Source organism: Balaenoptera physalus (genome assembly GCF_965194825.1).
Source record: "Balaenoptera physalus genome assembly, chromosome: 12".
Taxonomy (NCBI): domain Eukaryota; kingdom Metazoa; phylum Chordata; class Mammalia; order Artiodactyla; family Balaenopteridae; genus Balaenoptera; species Balaenoptera physalus.
Window position 1 is genome coordinate 66,770,495 of NC_138897.1, and position 19,010 is coordinate 66,789,504.

Below are 19,010 nucleotides of genomic sequence, written 5' to 3' on the forward strand. Positions count from 1 at the left end.
ACAGGCTCAGTAGTTGTGGCTCACGGGCCTAGTTGCTCCGCGGCATGTGGGATCTTCCCAGACCAGGGCTCGAACCTGTGTCCCCTGCATTGGCAGGCAGATTCTCAACCACTGCGCCACCAGGGAAGCCCCGATAGCTTGCATTTTTATGCTCTGGGAGTCAGAGGATAAAAACCAGGGAGCTCCAGAGGAGAGCATTTCCTCTGTGTGAATTTGTCCAATGCCACAGATGCTAAACCCTGCAGTTCTGCCCTGATTACTGCAGACCCACACCGTGCATCCTCATTCTCCATCTCCACGAGTCTGTGCTTTCACCTGCTGAGTCTGGGTTTCGTGAATCAAAATGAAGTAATCCTGTTGAAAAATAAAATTTATTTTGATCAAAGAATTATGTATTTTATAGCATTTTATGTTAGTATGTCCAGGGGAGGAGAAAGAAAATAGAGAGTGATAAATGTATAGAAAACCAAAATCACCCATGAAACTGAATGACTCTGGGCAAACGAAACAAGAGAAGCTTTTAGTCATTTCTTTTGCCTCGTGATTGTCGGCAAGAAGTGTTGTCTTCATCCCATGTGACCTGAAGTTGGGAAGTGGGTGGAGAGTCGGTGTGGAAAACTCTTCCTCATTTCTGATGAGTTTTTTTTTTTTTTAATTGAAGTATAGTTGATTTACAACGTCATGTTAGTTTCAGGTATACAGCAAAGTCATTCAGTTATACGTGTGTGTATATATATATACTTTTTTTCAGATGCTTTTCTCTTACAGGTTATTACAAGATATTGAGCACAGTTCCCTGTGCTATACAGTAGGTCCTTATTGGTTATCTATTTTATATATAGTAGTGTGTATATGTCAATCCCAAACTCCCAATTTATCCCTCCCCTTTCCCCTTTGGTGACCATAAGTTTGTTTTCTATGTCTGTCAGCTGTTTCTGTTTTGTAAATAAATTCATTTGTATTTTGTTTTTTACACTCCACATGTAAGAAGTGATGTCATATGGTATTTGTTGTTCTCTGCCTGGCTTACTTCACTCAGCATGACCGTCTCCGGGTCCATCTGATCAGTTACTGATGGAAGCTGATGGCTCTTGTCTTTGTTCCCAGTCCTGGGTCGTGTTTGCTTCCCTATCTTTATGTTGGTCTCACGAATAACCTTTATCTGCGGCTGTTCCCCAGCTGACGTCCAGCTTGAACCTTCACAGCTTCCTTGGTAACAGCTTTCCATCCTGGGTACCCCCAGAGAGCGACCTGCCGGTGGCTATCTCGGGAAACTGTGTCCTGAGATGCCCTCAGAGCGTGTGCCTAGCCAGGTGCAGGGACCCAAAGTCCTGGGGTGCCCGTCTCAGGAAAGGCCGAACCCCAGAACAGTTGGCAGTTGTTCTCAAGAATCTGGGCTGCAGGCAATTCCAGAAGGGAATTCCAGAAGGGAAACTGATGTTTTGGTCTCCATGTGGCCTGCAGTCCCTGTTGGCGAACCTCTCAGAGGCAGAGGGGCCGTGCTTCCCAGGACAGATTTGATTTCCTTTCCCCTGGTTTTGGTTTGTTACTTCAGACTCTGAGAAGCCACAGCAGGGAATATTTTGCTTGTTTCTCTTGGCTTGAAGGAGACTTCACCGCACATGAGGAACTCTGACCTGGGTTACTTCCAGGGCCCAGGAACACGCGAAAGAAGCAGTGGAGCTCTGCAGCCCTGGTCCCACTTGTTCGCTGGGGTCCACATCCACTTCCCTTCCTTCCTCCTTCAGAAGGATTTGTATTCCTGCTGTGGTTTCACCCTCAAAACAATTGTGTTCTCTGAGCTCTCGGGCCTCGGAGGTCGGACGCTCGTGCGCCAGGGCTGTAGGTTTACGTTGGAAACCCCACATCTTCAGACTCCGGCTCCTTCCCGAAATTGGGCCGTGGGTGCAGGGCTGCGCCGTGTGAGTCTGGGTGACGTCTAAGAGGGTTTGGCTTGAGCTCATTCCACTAACCTCGTATTTCTTCAAACTCTATCTTTTCTGGGGACGTTCAGCTTTTCTGGTACGTCAGGCTAGTTGTACAGCTAGTAAACATTTTGTTTTTATGAATGTATTAGTGGTTTTAATTAATGCAGCAGGAGAGCTCCTGATAACTGTGACATTCACACCCGCCCCTGTGCAGCTCCTGGTATTTTCCAGAGCCCTCTCCCCAGCATCCGCGCAGCTCTGTGTACCTGAAATTCACCTTGGGATTTCTGCACAAGCTAGGGGACCTTCCGAGGTTTCTGCAAAGTCATGCTTTCAATATAAAATGACATAAGGACTTCAAGGAAGAAAGCAAGCCTAAGCCCAAGCGTTAGTCTCTCAACTCAAAAGCTATTCCTTTGCTCTGTTCAGCCAGTATAAATCCCTTCATGCATATGAGGTCTTTATGGATCAAAGTGATGGGGACTTTGCATAAGGAATTCCTGAGAGCCTGGTGGTCTGCTTCATTTAACAAAAAAAAAAAAACGTTTTGCTTATAGCACTGGGTAATGGCTTCAAATCATTAATTCATAGAGAAGCCATTGAATTCTTGTATCTCCTCATCTTCCACGTCAAATAAACAGTTGTTTGTTTCTATTTCATTAGACTTTGGTTAGAGTTACCTTAGCAAAGAAGCCTGTGGATACCCAGACGGTGGCGAGATCTCCGTCCATATTTATAATGTGGACCCTGGTGCCTCTCTGGCCTCTATTCCTTCAGGTGCATGTCTCCAGAGTGGGATGTTGTCACCCACTTACAGGTTAACTTAAAACACAGTACCAAAAAAAAAAAACAAAACCCCACAGTACCGAGTGCACCTAGATACATTACAGCAGACACCTCGTTTATTTTCCTGCCCCCTGTTCCAACTTGTATTACATGTGCTCCTCCCTGAACTCAAAATAGGGCAAGATATTGCTGACACCTGTGCCCCCCAGAGCAGGGTTGCAGAGGCAACATGCCCGGGAGAGAGCAGTCACAGAAGACCATGCAGGAGGAGTGAGGAGAAAAGCCGTTAAAGAGGTGTGCTTAAGCAAAATTGATTCATACGGACTCAGAGCAAGAGACCAGTGTTTCCCTTTTACATTCCCAGAAAGGCCCGTAAGCCAGAAATGAGACAACTGTGTTTTGGGAACATAAGTTAATATATTTCGTAACTGGAAATTGTCAGCAAAATACTGTTTTCAGACTGAAGCTGCCCTGTGAAGTGTTTGGTGCTGCCCTTTGGGGTGGTCTGTGCACACTCCGTTCTCGGGTGGCCTCCTCCTGGTGCCCTTTTCCACCGCGCACTTTTGGACCCGCTTTACCCAACGGTGTGTGGCTAATGTTCTTTTGTGCATCTCCATTCAGGGCTGTTCTTTTTTTTCAACCGCACCACGTGGCATGTGGGATCTTAGTTCCCCAACCAGGGATCAAGCCCACACCCCCTGCATTGGAAATGCAGAGTCTTAACCACTGGACTGCCAGGGAAGTCCCATGGGGTTGTTCTTTTTTTTTTTTTCCTGGGTTTTTATACCTTTAGTTTGAACACTAACATTTTCCTCTTTGAGTTAAAACATAGGAAGGATTCTTGGCCAAGAAAATTATTGTCCTTTGAGTTTTTAAATTGGTGTGTGGAAACACAGAGAATACGCGACTGCTGTCCCAAACCTGTATGGTCTTCCCTGTGAAACTACTCTGCCCGTCTCAGTCACCTCGAGAGGCAGGTGAGGAGCCCTGACGGCACTAAAGGCTTCATCTTTGCTCCCTCCTTCGCACGTTCGCTCCCTCCTTCGCACGTTCGCTCCCTCCTTCGCACGTTCGCTCCCTCCTTCGCACGTTCGCTCTCTCCCGCCCCACCCGGCATGAGATGCTCCTCCCTTCCTCCCCGCAGATGTTAATTCCCTGGAATCTCCTTCCTTCGTGAAGCCTCATGCATGGCTCTCACCTTTGACTTGAGGTTACTATGGTCTGCTCCATCACTTTGACACTTGGACATATTCTTTCTCTGAGTGATTCTCCAAGGGTTCCAGGTATGCGTCTCTTCTTCTGGTGAGCTGTAAGTCCTCTGGGAGCTGATCTCATTCTGGCACATTCCCCAGAAAGATGAGGCTAGGATATAGGAGCGTGCCCAATTGAGGTTTTTGAATCTGGACCTTCCAGCTCATCTCATGCTGTTCCAGGAGATAATATTTCAGTGGATTCACTGGATCAAGTGAAATGTGTCACTTTTCTATGGGTACTTAAGTTGGCTAGCACCAGCCCATTGGACAGGCCTCCTGTCTCTCTCTTCTTCTCTCTTTTGTGGGTCAGGGGCCATGCTGGACACCAGGGACAGCCTGGGGAACAAAACAGACTGACGGTCGAGTGGGGAGACGGGCTGTGGGTACAGTCAAGTGGGTGTGTAATTACACATCGTAGTCAAGGCTGAGAAGCAAAAGTACAAAGACCGTGGGGACAGTTACAGGGGGGGACTTTAGATTGGCTGGGGAAGGTCTCCCCAGGGAGATGGTTTTAGGCTAGACCCGAAAAATGAGAAGAGGGCAGAGAGCTCAGGAAGAGCTGTCAGGCCAAGTGGACACGGTGTGTGAGTTCCTGAGGCAGGAAGTGGTGGAGCCTTTAAGGAAGACAAAGGAGGTGGGTGGGCTGCAGGGTGGGAGCTCAGGGACCACATGGGGGGTGGGGGGGGGAGGGGGTGTTAGAGACTGAGCCAGATGCTTGCAGGCCTTGTAGTGGGAAGATCCGCCCTGGAGAATGTGTCTGGAGGAGGAGGATACAGTTGTGGTCCTCTAGGAGAGAGGCCTGGATGAGGAGGAAAAACGTGGATGTGAATTTCAGAAGTCTTTTGGGAGTAGAACCAGGAACACTGGGTAGTGGTCCAAATGGGGAACAAGGAATAGCATGGTCCTGAGATGCACCCCAGGCTCCCTTCCCTGGAAGGAGGAAGGTGAGCACAGGAGCAAGTCCTCTGAGGCTGGATTTGCTAGGAGCCTGGCAGACCGGATTCTGGAGTGTGGGGAACACAAGGTTTGCTTTGTGGATTTCAGTTATTCAACTCAAATACCCAACCCTTTAAAAAGAATCTCTCCCTGAGGGCAAAAAGACTTGGGGCTGCAGGCTCAACAGAAACATGTCTGGATTGGGGCAGGACCTAGGCCAGACAGACAGCTGTGCTTCTGCTCAGTTAACTTGAATACTGACTAGAGAACACAGGCTTTGTCCTGAACATCACATCTGGAGATGAAACTAGGCTTTTGTTTGTTGTTAGTTTGAGAACAAGGTGAGAAATATTTGTTTTTTTTTTTTTAAAGTGAATGTAATTAGAGGTACAAGCGTATGAGTTTGGAAAAATTAGAATAAGGTGTTAACATGAAAGACAGGAAGTTAAAGGCTTATGGGCAGTAATCGTGTCTTGTCTGCAGTCATTTGTTGCACAGAGTGTTAGCTATTTTAAGTCCACTGGATTTTGAAATTCTCTAGGTGGACACTTTTGGTTTGGAGCAGATTAAAGAAATTTTAAAACAAAACAAAACATTTGCACATTTTATAATAGTACAGCAAACTGTCAAATGAAGGTAAGTTTAGTCTTTGTGGGACAAGGAAAGGACAAGGACAAAGCCTGTCCACTTTCTTAACCCCTCAAAAGTTAATTTACCCAATGCAGTGATAGGAGACCTCTGCAAAAGAATGTAGTTTCAGAATGTGGGTAAGTTGGGTCTCAGAAGCCCTAAACGTGCATATCTTTTATCCCAGTGATTCTAAAGAAGAAATTGACCAGGCGTGCAAAATGTAGTAATGATGTTTCACATAGAGCAAATTGTCATTCTGCGCCATTGTTGCAATTGCTTAAATATATATTAGCTCATTAATGCACCGTTTATCTTATGAAATAGGCACTATTATCATCCCTATTTTACATCTGAGGAAGTTGAGGCGTGGAGAGGTTTGTGACTTGCCCCAGGTCACAGAAGGTCAGGATTAGAAGCCAGGCAGCAGGGCTCCAGAACCCAGGCTCTCCACTGCGAGTCTGTATCACTTCTCATTGCAGATGGCAGTTTATGGTAACATTATTCATGATGGTGAAAAACAGGAAATGACTTAACTGTTCAAAACTTGGGAAATAATTTTTTAAAAATCATGGGACACCAGTATAAACTAGTGATTAAAAATGAGTTTGTAAATCTGTCTTTAGTGACATAAAAAGATAAATTGTTGAGTGTGAAACCAAAGTTATAGAGCAGTTTGTATAATATCCTGATTTTATAAAATATGAACCATATAATATATAATAGTAAATACATTCTTCTGGGCAAAGATTGGGAAGATACACACACATTAAAATGTTAACAGTGGTTGTTTCATGGCGGTGAGATTGCAGGGAACTTAACAAAAGACTTTATTACAGAAAAATTTAAACATATACACCAGTAAACTGAATAACATAAAGAACCGTCATGTACAGTCGTCACCTGGTGTCCTTGGAGGATTGCTTAGGACCCCAGCGAGGATGCTCAAGTCCCTTATATAAAAGGGTGTAGTATTTGTATATAACCAAGCACATCCTGCCATATACTTTAAATAATCTCTAATTACAAATAATACCTAAGACAATGTCAGTGCTATGCAAATAGTTGTAAATACAATGTAAATGCTATTCAAATAGTTGCCAATGTGGCAAATGCAACTTTTACTTTTTGGAACTTTCTGGAATTTTTTTTTCCTCGAATATTTTCAGTCTGCGGTAAGTTGAATCTGCGGATACAGAACCTGCGGATATAGAGGGCAGACTGTACTCATAACCAAGCTGGTTTCATCCCTACCCCCCCACTCCCCCCGACCCGCCGCCTGTATTATTTCGAAGGGAATTCCAGACGTCATTTCATCTGTAAATATTTTCAGCATGTAACTTTTTTTTTACATAAAACAATGACATGCTCACATTAATAATCATAATGCTATAATCATATTAATATCATCAAACAGCCAGTGTTCAGATTTTCAATAGTTCATAATTATCATAAATGGTTTCTTTGTTTGCATTTTATAGTTTGTTTGGATCAGGATGCAAATAAGCTCCACACACAGTGGATAAAATTGATAAAATTAGCTGGTGTGTCTTTTAAGCCCCTCCTTAGCAGTAGGTTCCCTCCTTGCAATTTCTTTATGCGAGCAATTAGGTCAGTTGTCCCGATCCGAGTTTAACACACAATGGATTTTGCTGAGTTCCATTTTAGTACCGAGTGGTATTCCATAATGTGAGTAAAAATTTGTTAATCCATTCACCTAAACATTTGGGTTGTTTTCAGGTTTTGGCAATTAATTACAGGCAAGGCTGCGATGAGCTTTCATGTACAAGTCTGTGTGGGTAAATACCTAGAAGTGGCGCAACTGGCTTATCTCACAGTTAATGGTTCACACTCTAAGGGTCCCCCAAACTGTGTTCCAAAGCAGTTTTAGCATTTTACATTCCCACCACCAATACAGGAGAGCTCCAGTAGCTCCAGCTCCTTGCCAGCATGTGGAATGATCAGTTGATAAAATTTCAGTCATTCGAATGGGAATATAGTGGTCTCTCCTTGTGGTTTTGACATCCATCTTCCTAACGACAGATAATGTTGAGTGCCTTTTCATGTGCTTATTCGCAGTCCTTGTGTCTTCTTTGGGGAAGTGTCTGTTCAACTTTTGCCCATTTTGTATTGAGTTGTTTTCTTATTATTGGGTTCTAAAGATTATTTATATAGTTTGGATACATGCTCTTTATCAGATAATTGTCTTTCAAATATTTTCTCCCAGGCTGTGGCTTGCGTTTTCACTTTCTTGACAATGTCTTTGGAAGAGCAGAAGTTTTTCATTTTGATGAAGTCTAGCTTATTAGATTTGTTCTTTGTGGCCTGTGGTTTCTGTTTTTTTTTTTTTTGCATCTTATAATTTTTAAATGTTAAACTAAAAAATTAAAAGGGATATATCCACACGATGGAATATTTTCCAGTGATAAGAGGAAATGAGCTATCAGGCCATGAAAAGACACGGGAGAATGTTAAATGCATATTTACTAAGTGAAAGAAGCCAGTCTGAAAAGGCTACATAGTGTATGATTCCAACTATATGACACTCCGGAAAAGGTACAACTATGGGGACAGTAAAACGATCAGTGGTTGCCAGGGGCGGGAAGGGGGGAGGGATGAATAGGTGGAGCTCGGGGGCTTTTCTGGCAGTGAAACTATTCTGTGTGATCCTGTGATGGTGGCTACATGTCATTATACATTCCTCAAAACCCACAGAATGTACAGCACTAAGAGTGAGCCCTCATGGAAACCATGGACTTCACTTAATGACCAGTAATGGCTCAATTGTAATAAATGTTCCACACTCCTGCAAGACATTAAAATAGAGGAAATTGGGGGTTAGGAGGAGGAGTGTATGGGAACTCTCTGAACTTGATGCTCAATTTTTTCTGTAAACCTAAAGCTACCTCCCTTCCCCAAAATATAGTCTATTAATTAAAAAAATAAATAAAAGGAAACGATGCCTTTGAATGGTAAGGAAGCCTAATGATTTTAGAGTAACTTAAGCCCCTCCGTGCTGAAGACGTTTGGCATTTTGGGCTAACGGCCAGTGGTGATCTGCCCCCTCCCTTCCTTCTCTGCTGGGGCATCACCGTTCCCGCGGCTCCTAGACTTGAACTTCAGTTTTCCTCCCCTGTGTCTTCACCCTCCCACATCCAATCAATTGTCACGTCTGCCAGGTGTCTTCCTACGGTTCTCCTTCCGACCCTGTTTTCTACTTCTCTCCGCTGCACCCAAATTAAGGCTCTCATTATCCCTGACCTGGATTTTCTGCCAGCCTCCAGCTGAATCCACTTCCTGAATCCTAAGCCATGCTGGTCCTGCACAGAATGTTAGCATCTTCCGAGGTCTAGACTCTAATGTTCCAGGTCATCTCATAATCCCAATATTGTCTTCTTTACGACAGCAAAAGGACGGTTCAGAGGATGACCTCGAGTGTCATGCATGTGTCGCCTGCCCCATTCTGTATTTCTAGGGCAGGGTCCCGTGATTGTGAGCACCGCAGTGGGCCATAGAGACCCCACCCCCTCTAAATGGAGAGGCTTGGAGGTCATGATCAAGGGCAAAGACTGCCAAGTCCTAGTAAACTTGGTCTCTGGATGATTCAGAAAATCAGGTTCAAGAAATGGAAGTGACAGGGCAAGTACCAGCACCTCTAACACCAACCAAACAAAGCTGAGCCTCATAAATCCTGGCACTGGGATAAGAGAGAAGAATGCAAACAGCGACTTGTCAGGGAAGACTCCAGGCCGGTGCAGAAAGCGGCCGGTCGCCACACAGGGCGAGGAGACAGCTGCCGCTGAGCCTGCTGATTTATTTTTGTTGTGTGTAAAAGCGTTACAGCCCCAGTCCAGAGCCGTGATACAGTTGATAGGCTTGGAGTTTGTTTTCTCACATATTGAATTCTTGAGGAATCATTTATTAAACCTGCTTTTTCTCTGGGCTATCAACTTTCAGGAAAACGGAACTCAAAAAAAAAAGAAGTCTTTTAACTTTTCCCAAGCAGAATCTTACACAATCCAAACCTTATTAAAATAAACACCCTGCCATAGGATTTATACTCCAGAACGACCTGTTTGGAGGTTGTGTACTCAGAGGACATTCTGTAAGAGCAGAAACATGCAGTGATGTTTCTTTCAGATGTTTGCGTGTATATTTTTGTCCTATTCTGTGCCCATGTAATTAATACTGATTCAACAGTGTTCCAAGGTGATCACCTTGGTACCAAACGCTATGGCATTATCCGGAACTATGCTATTGTGTAAGTGCATTTAAGCTTTGAATAAGTTCCAAATAACTCAGACCACAAGATCCGAGTTCTTGGTGTGTTTTCACGGCGCTGGTGGCTTCCTGCACTTTTTAAGGTGCTTGCGTCGTTGCTAGGGCCCGGCTTTCCTTTCTCTGCCTGAAAATGGAAGCACTTCCTTTCTTCTTACTGTTTGAAGCTGGAACGTGTGGGCCCCTCCCGGGCTGAGTGTTTAGGAGAAGAGCAGGATGGGCCCCATCCTAGTAACTGAACCCTAAGCATCCACTGCGGGGAGGGGGAGGCAGGGGTTGATACGTAGCTGCATCCAGAGCCTGGGATGCTGGGGACCCTCCCATTGTCCTGGGTTCCTGGCACATTAGCCACAGCGTCTGTGATGCGTGGTGGTTGTCAGGCTACTTCCCGTGTTCTTTTTGTAGGTGAGGAAAGGCCGTCTTGGAGAGAGCAGATAGTATGTCTGAATTCACTCACCTGGAACACTCTCACTCAGATCTCAAAACTCTTTCCACCAGATGAGAAACACAAAGTCTAAGGAAATTGCAGTAATTCTTTTTTTTTTTTTTTTTAAGGAGTTACTGAAGAAACTTTATTCGCAGAACAAGTGTGAACATGTCTTTTTATTGGTATTAAAAGGGAATTTTAAGGCTGTAATACCAGCTCTTTATTCCTTAAAGGGAAGCAGTTACTGTAATGATGTACTTGGAGCCACACGGCTAGTTAACACCTTTCCTCTTCATTGGGGAACCATGAAATCTATTATGTTCCCCCAGCAGGGCAGTTTTCAGTGAGAAATTGCTACATTTGTAAAGAACATTTTCCAATTGACCATGATGAAAAGATTTTATCCACATCTACACGATGATGACAAAATTGGACATGACTAAAAGGTTTGGGCAGCCCAATTCTCAGAAACAAAACCTAGAAACAAATGTCATGATACCCATAAAAATGCCTTGATGTGTCACAGGACACCAATCTAAGCCTTTAATTCACATTCCAGTGCAGATGGCCTCAAAGGTGTTTTGGATCAGCGGTTTTTAATTTTTTTTTTTTTTTTAGCAGAACAGCCCTTTTCTCAAAATTTTACGTGGAACCCAAATATGTAAACAAACTGCAGTAATTCTGTCTCGGAGAAATATTTCGTTCTATTCAGTGAGATTTGGGATGTTCTGAAGATAAACAGAACCTGGCTCCTCTCAGAAGCTGGGTTTGACACTGATTCAGAAACGTTGCTCACAGTTTAAAACAAATTAGAGGGGCGTCTCCTTGAGGGGCTGCCTCGGGTGTTACCTCATCTTGCTTCTAGACCTTGTCCCACTGACCATCTGCTGAGGAGAGAAGTGAGGGGCAGGGAAGAGGAGGAGGAATGGGGGCAAAGGAGGGTGCTGATGGGATGGGATGGGCCGCTCCGGCATTGCCCTTTCTAGCTCTTCACTCCACTTTTGTGACTTTAATCTTCTGGATGAGCTTTTTCTATATTTGAGGTACTTCTCCTAGGAAAAAACTTATGAAACTTTATGACACTTGGCGTGTGGAATCGGTCACATATAGGAGGGCTTACAGCTTAATGCTATTTTGCTAACTTTAGAGTTAACAACTTAAGAATACCATGAGGTTGATGTGAGTGTAAGATACTGATCTTGATGTCGTCAAAACTGATCGGTAAACAGTACTTGACTAGTTAACTAGGGCAGCGGCATGCACCGGTCAGAATTATAATTTTGTCCCAAAATATTTCAGATGCAAAAGCCCCTATTACAGCTCCTAACACTCTCAGGAGGCACCCAAAATGTTAATTTAAACAACTTAAGTAATTGTATGTGGAACCTAAAATATGACACAGATGAACTTATCTATGAAACAGAAACAGACTCACAGACAGAGACAACAGACTTGTGGTTGCCAAGGGGTGGGGGGGCGGGAGGGGGAAGGACTGGGAGTTTGGGGTTAGCAGAGGCAAACTATTATATATAGGATGGATAAACAACAAGGTCCTACTGTACAGCACAGGGACCTATATTCAATATCCTGCGATAAACCATAATGGAAAGGAATATGAAAAAGAATGTGTATATATGTATGTATAACTGAATCACTTTGCTGTACAGCAGAAGTTAACACAAGATTGTAAATCAACTACACTTCAAATAAATAAATAAATAAATAACTTCAGTAATGCTGTAACTTGACACCACCATCCCTCCAAAACACATCACTTTCTCTGGAGGGGTATGGAACACTTGACCGGGAAGATCTGACCTAAATATATCAGAGTATTGGTAGTCACTGGGAACTTTTCCCCTCTGTTTATCACTTAAGATTGACAAAGTAGGAGAGGCATTTTGTTTCCTTCCCTTTTCTTATGACTAATAAAACAGACACAGCGTGTCCAGAAAAGGAAAGTACATACTTGCTTCTGGATTAGGACAGAACTGTTTGGAGAATGGCCTGCGGAAGCTTTGTACAGCTTTGTGGAGGGCACAAATTGGCAGAAGCAGTAGCTGCAGAAATCACTGCAGCCTTCATGTCTGCCCCGTGAGCGGATAAGAGCTCTACCACGAATTTTGAATTTTGGGCAATTGCCAGTCTTTATGCTTGAGCTTTGACGAGTGGCCATACCACCCAATCTACACAACGCATTAATACCTGTGAAACTGACGATTTCCACCCTTGTGAAAATGCACCTCTTCCTGGGCGTTTTGACTCTCTTTATGGTCCTTAGGGCATCCACTTGCATGGAAAGGCTTTGTCTTGGAACTAATTTCCCTTCCATCTCTAATTACTGGTTACCTAGTAACTGATACCCTAATTAGCTGATTTTTTTAAATCCCTGTTTTAGAGCTCGTGTTTCATGCCTTTTCCTTGGGGGTTAGAAAAGTAACATCAAGAGCTATCGTGGTAGAGTGGGAGGGACACAGGCTTTGGGATCCATCAGAAAGTCAAGATGTAGGTTATAATCAGAGAGCCACCTGTGCCCCTTGGTATTGACCTTCAGGTGTAACCTAAGTTCTCCAGTTAATAGTAAAATGGTGATCATAACAGTCATTTCACAGCTTCACATGACCCAGTGAAGACGTGCCTGTGAAAATCTTTTAACTGTGAGGTTCTACACAAATATTTGTTATTTCCATATTCCATTGCCTTTTTAGAAGACAGCTTTATTGAGACAAAACTCACATACTATACGTTTCACCAAAATGTACAATTCAGTGTTTTTTATGTGCACCCATCAGCACAGTTTTAGAATTTCTTTATCATCTCCAAAAAAACCCACAAAAAACAAAACACATACTCTTTAACTACGACCACCCTATCGCCCTCCACTGCCTGTTTAATTTTTACTTTGGATCTGTTAACAGAGACTCTCAGCTAATTCTTTAAATTAAAATAAGATTACTTGTGAATGACACTTAAGATACTGTTTCCTGTGAAGAATGTCTCCAAAGGCTTTCCAGTTACTGCTGTAAGTGCGCTGGCAGGATGAGGGATGGGAGCTCAGTGTTTGTAAATACGTGATGTTAGTGGGACCATCACAATTCCCAAGCCAGGTCTGTTTGTAGAAGCACAAAGATGAGGCCTCACTGGGAGCTGAGAAGGGGCTCATTCCGCTGGTGGATGCGGGGGAAGGCTGGGAGGAACCAGTGGCCGCTGTTTGTGCAGAGAAGAAGGATGCCGGCTCTGGAGCAGGGCTTCCACCTCCAGGGAAATACTTATTATCAGAAAGCTGCTTTTACTTGTCCTTAACTTTCTACGCTTGAGCTTGACTTCATACAGCTGAGGGAGAGGGGGAAAGAGCTAGTACCACAGCCCCTCTGCCTCATGTGCGACCCGCACGTGACTGGAGACGTGGAAGCAGGGTGGGGTTGGCTGGAAACAGGAACTCAACCTTGGCCTCCGTTCCTTCCAGGTCGCCAGATCCCACCGTTGGACCCCCATGAAAACGGAAACAACGGAACAATCAAACTGAAGCCAACCTCGCAGGCCGGCCGGCGGTGCTGCTGACCTGGGACTGGGGTCCCCTGTGCTTGAAGAGGCCGGAGCTCCCCTCCCCGTGCGCTGCTGCGGGGGCCTCCCACCCTTGGTGGCCTGGCCCCTGGCTCAGAGGGAGGTGAGACCCGCAGGGAACGGGGCAGGGAACATCCCTGGAAAAGGATTCTACAAAACTCTGGGAAAAACCACCACACTGCCAGAAAAGGGCCTTTGGTGCGTGAAATTCACTCAGAGGGAATGGATTTTAGGTATTAATTATAGTTGAGTTTTTTTGTTAAAAGCCTCAAAATATTCTTAAATTTGTACAAAAGTCTTACTGGCTTATGTGTGTGAGATTCTAAACTGGTGATCCACTCTGATTTCCTATGTTTCTAACCAAATTTCAGGAACTTCTTCAGTGCCATTGCCTTAATTACTCAACCAACCTCCACTGAAAGGTTCATGGAATTTCCCTTTCAGTGGAGTGTAATTGGACCATCTGCTGTAGACTTGCACTGTTATGAAAGTGGAGAAAGATGTATTAGGAACTATTATCTACATCTGTGACTTTTACTTGATGACCATTTTTCTAAGTTTTGGTCATATAAACCAACCAACCAAATCTGACTACAATATATCATGTCATTCTGGGATTTGGAGGCCTGGTTTAGAAGTCACTGGAGTCACTACTGTGTAAACTGTGACAAACGCAGGGTATAAATATTATTCCAGAGACCACCTGGTTTGCATCACCTCCACAGTAATAAATTCCCACTCTCTTAGGGAAGTTTCACACAGAGTATTATTTTACTAAGAGAGTTTGTCATAGTGTCATATCCGTGGAACAAATTACCTGGAGGATGTTTGAATCTAAATTGTAGGGCAAACTTCTAATAATATCAATGAATAATAGGTTACAGGAAAGCCAGCCAGAGGAAGTACCAGCACATTAAGATTCTAGACCCCCCAAAACTGCAAAATCAGAGAAAGTCTTTAAGAAGATGCCAAGCTTTGGGGGTGTGGGTACTAAGGCTAACCAGAGGGCCAACCCTGGAATGCCAGTTGGCTGAGAACAAACTTCAGTGAACCCTCCCTTTTCAGATTTCCTGTCTGCTCAATTAATTAAAGATGTCTGAATCCAATGAAAGGAGAAGGAAAGAAGGCATGGAAAGGAGGCAAAGCTATCCCCATTGAAAATTCAAATCCTGTTTCCATTCTAACTTTCATAAAAACCTGGGATCAAGAAGCAGTTGGTTTCCTATGAGGGCTCATGTTGGGAGGTGATTCTTGGAGGATATTCAGATTGGTGCCTTTTTTGGGGGTGAGATGTGGTTGATCACGCAGTATGGCATCAGGGCCAGCTGGTACCTTCAAGACTCAGCAAACATTAATTGAAAACCTACAATGTAAAAATCAGGGAAGAGATCATAACCTGAGTAAAAACCTCGAACTTTCCGTAACCGTGCTTGAGTCCTGCCATGCTCTGCCCCTGAGCCCTGGATGGGCGGGGATGCTGAGTCTGCCATCCAAAAAAGCGAGAGTCCTTGAGAGACCAGGGCCGAGTTCACACTTCTTCATGTGGACTGCAATCAAGAAAACAGGTCGAAATCTCAGATTTAGGTTTTTTAAACTCGAGAATGTGTTGTCAGTTTGATGTTCTTACCGCTTCATCCAGCTTGCAAGAGTAACTTGACAATCTTAGGACGTGAACGCTGGAAACACTTATTTTTGGTTCAAGAGTGCCTCTTAGCTCTCCCAGACGGGTTCCTCAAAAACTGTTAGCAATTGGCACGTGGATACCTTGGCAGGGCCTTTGCAGGGATTCTTAGGGTTTTCTTCACCTTGTCACTATTATGGGCTACCGTGATTCTGCTTGCAGGCCAAGCGATTATCTTGCCTCTTTCCAAAGTTAAAAAAAATGTGGGTTGCAAATTCAAATGACCTAATTCCAGGTGTAATGTAGGCTTATTTTGGAATCTTTCATCATCCAGCTGTCCCTGAGGACCTGGGCTTGTCTCTAGACAAGGTTGCCTAGCTAAGGAGTTACGCAGCCCAGCAAGTCTTCAGTGCTCGCATCTTGCATAAAACAGCCGGTCTTAACCAGCAAGCTACCCACCCATGAGCCCATGACTTGATTTCAGAAGCCCACGAGGGTGGGAACCACTCTTTTGCCTTCCTGTATGGCCTTAACTATTCAAGCAGTCAGGTGACAATGTGTCTATAGTCAGTCCTTGGAGCAATTGGTAGAAAGAGTAGATGGCACTTGGGCACACACACATTCACAGGAACACGGCGTCTTCCCTGAAGATAGGTGCTCGAGCCTTGTCCACAAGGAGGCTTTCTGATCTTCCTTTATTTTGCCTTGAGATTACTTTCTGGCTGTTCTAATCTTTGAACTATAACCACGTAATATCATGTAAAGGCCTGGAAATTACTGTTGCTCCAAAATGTCAAGCAGCATCCTTTGCCCAGTTTCCCCAAATGTGCTCTTTTCCTCTGTTTTCCTTCCTCTCCTGTGCGGTACACGTGTGTATATGTGTAAATATGATTTCATATTTGTTATGCCGACATGTGATCCATTTCACTGGCTGAGTCTGGCTCGTGACTCTGTGTCATGTAATGCAGGCATGGGCTCTCAGAGGGATTATTTCCCGGTGGGAATCTCTAAAATGGCAGTGGGGTCATGCAAACATTTTACGTACGCACATAATTGACCTGCCATTTTCATAGTGGAAAGTGGTACATCAGGGCGCTAAAGATGACTTCCCTTGCAAACCATAGACGGCTGAAAACCTAAAGCCAGCCTTTAGCCAAGCAAAGGGCTGGGACCCACCGAGGACCGAGGGAGGCTTGGGCGACCAAAGTATGCCCCCTGAGATCAAGGAACGTGGCTTGTGATGGCTGAAACTGGCTCCCCTCAGGGGCCCTGCTTCTCCCTGCTCTGCCACGCTCATTGCAACTTGAAGAAAGAGTGGGCTCATAAATAAAAGGACTCCAAGCCTCATTCAGACCTATTAAGTTCTGGTTTAACCATCATTGCTGAAACCAGACCCAGTGATCCATTGTCACCGCTCAGTTGTGTAAACTGCTCCCTTTCTCGTGTTTTTGTAAAGAGCTTCTGTCTGGGCTGGACCCAGTTCTCATGTATAGAAGACGCCGCTGCAGACATTAGGACCTTTCCACCTTATATTCTGTAATAAAGCATTGCCCTCCACATCGCCCAATTGTATCTGTTATTTTTGGTTTAACTTTTAACACACACTGATTCATACTAATAAATATTTTAAGTTTTACCAAGTTTGTCTTTTTCTTATTATAATGTTCGGTTGAATAATTTGTTTAAGTAACTTGCTGGCTGTGGGAGGGTTTGGAAGATCAATCTCTCTAAGCTTCAGTTTCCTCACATATAAAATGCAGAAAATAATTCATATGCACATATCCACAATTCTGGAATCCCAAAAGCTTTGGAAGGGACTTTTTCTTAAGTTTGATACGGACTCATTTGGCCGTAAAACCAGACCTGAACTGATGTGATGCTATTTATAGCTACTTATCCAACCAGGCGGGGGTGAGGGGGGAATGTCTGGACATTCGGTTGCAGAATTCCTGCTGTTTGCTTGTAGGATTCGATCCCTGACTCTGCTGCATGTTCTGTAATAGATGCACCATATTACTGTTATAAAATCCAAACAAAATTCCTAATTCTGAAAACATCTGCCCCCAAGGTGTCATACAAGGTATGATATCCACCATATAAAGCTGTAGCATCTACCCTGCAGGTGTCCTCAGGATTCAAGGAGAACATGCGTGTGAAGAGGGCTGCCCATGGGGGCTCCGGGCAGCCAGCAGGGCCCTGTGTACACAAACGTCGACACCCTCAGTGCCTCCTGAGTGGACTTTACGGGTTTCACTCGACAGAAAGCACCTCTTCTGGTCCCAGCACGGAGCAGGTGCTCGTAAACGAGAGCAAACACGAGTTTAGCGACCTGCTTTGCTCCAGCTACTGTCCCAGGTGTTTTACATCATATGACCTCATTCTATTTTCACAACCCCCTTTATCAGGCAGATACTATTATTCTCTCCATTCTACAGATGAGGAAACCGAGGCCCGGGAGGTTAGTAAGTCACCTACGACCATAGACTGGCAAGAGAGGCAGAAGTCAAATGCTAGCTTCTGTTATCTTCTCCTGTCTTTTTTAATTAAAAAATTTAACTTTTTTTTGTTAATAAACTTTTTTTTTTTTAATTTTTGGCTGTGTTGGGTCTTCATTGCTGCATGCAGGCTTTCTCTAGTTGCAGTGAGCGGGAGCTACTCTTCGTTGAGGTGCGCGGGCTTCTCATTGTGGTGGCTTCTCTTGTGGAGCATGGGCTCTAGGCGCACGGGCTTCAGTAGTTGTGGCATGCGGGCTCACTAGTTGTGGCTCGCGGGCTCTAGAGCACAGGCTCAGTAGTTGTGGCACATGGGCTTAGTTGCTCCGCGGCATGTGGGATCTTCCCGGACCAGGGCTCGAACCTATGTCCCCTGCATTGGCAGGCGGATTTTTAACCACTGTGCCACCAGGGAAGTCCCAAATTTAACTTTTTTTTTTTTTTTTTTTTTAAATAGTTTTATTTATTTATGGCTGTGTTGGGTCTTCATTTCTGTGCGAGGGCTTTCTCTAGTTGCGGCGAGCGGGGGCCACTCTTCATTGCGGTGCGCGGGGCTCTCACTATCGCGGCCTCACTTGTTGCAGAGCACAGGCTCCAGACGCGCAGGCTCAGTAATTGTGGCTCACGGGCCCAGTTGCTCCGCAGCATGTGGGATCTTCCCAGGCCAGGGCTCGAACCCGTGTCCCCTGCATTGGCAGGCAGATTCTCAACCACTGCGCCACCAGGGAAGCCCCCAAATTTAACTTTTTAAATTAAAGTATAATTAACACATAACAGTTTCAAATGTACAATAATGACTCCATATTTGTATATCTTGGGAAATGATCACCCACAATAAGTCTAGTTAACATCTGTCACCTCACATAGTTACAATTTTTTTTTCTTGTGCTGAGAACTTTTAAGATCTACTGTCTTAGCAACGTTCAAATACGCAACATGGTGTTATTAATTATTGTCACCACACTGTCCGTTCTATCCCCAGGACTCATATATCTTCTAACTGGAAGTTTGTACCTTTGACGATTTCTATTTTCCCCTTTCTTTACTCTCATTATAAGGACTGTAAAAATAAAAGAATGAAGGAAAGGAAATCCACAT

At 44.3% G+C, this 19,010-nt stretch overlaps 1 protein-coding gene across 1 annotated transcript in view; it reads left to right on the forward strand.

Moving 5' to 3' along the window:
* RAB31 (RAB31, member RAS oncogene family) overlaps positions 1-17,056 on the forward strand; it is a 110,238-nt gene extending 93,182 nt beyond the window's left edge. The window contains exon 7 of the mRNA XM_082418743.1: positions 13,702-17,056. Coding sequence (XP_082274869.1) covers positions 13,702-13,796 — 95 coding nt within the window. The 3' untranslated portion in view covers positions 13,797-17,056. The remainder of the gene's footprint in view (positions 1-13,701) is intronic.
* The last annotated feature ends 1,954 nt before the right edge of the window (positions 17,057-19,010 follow it).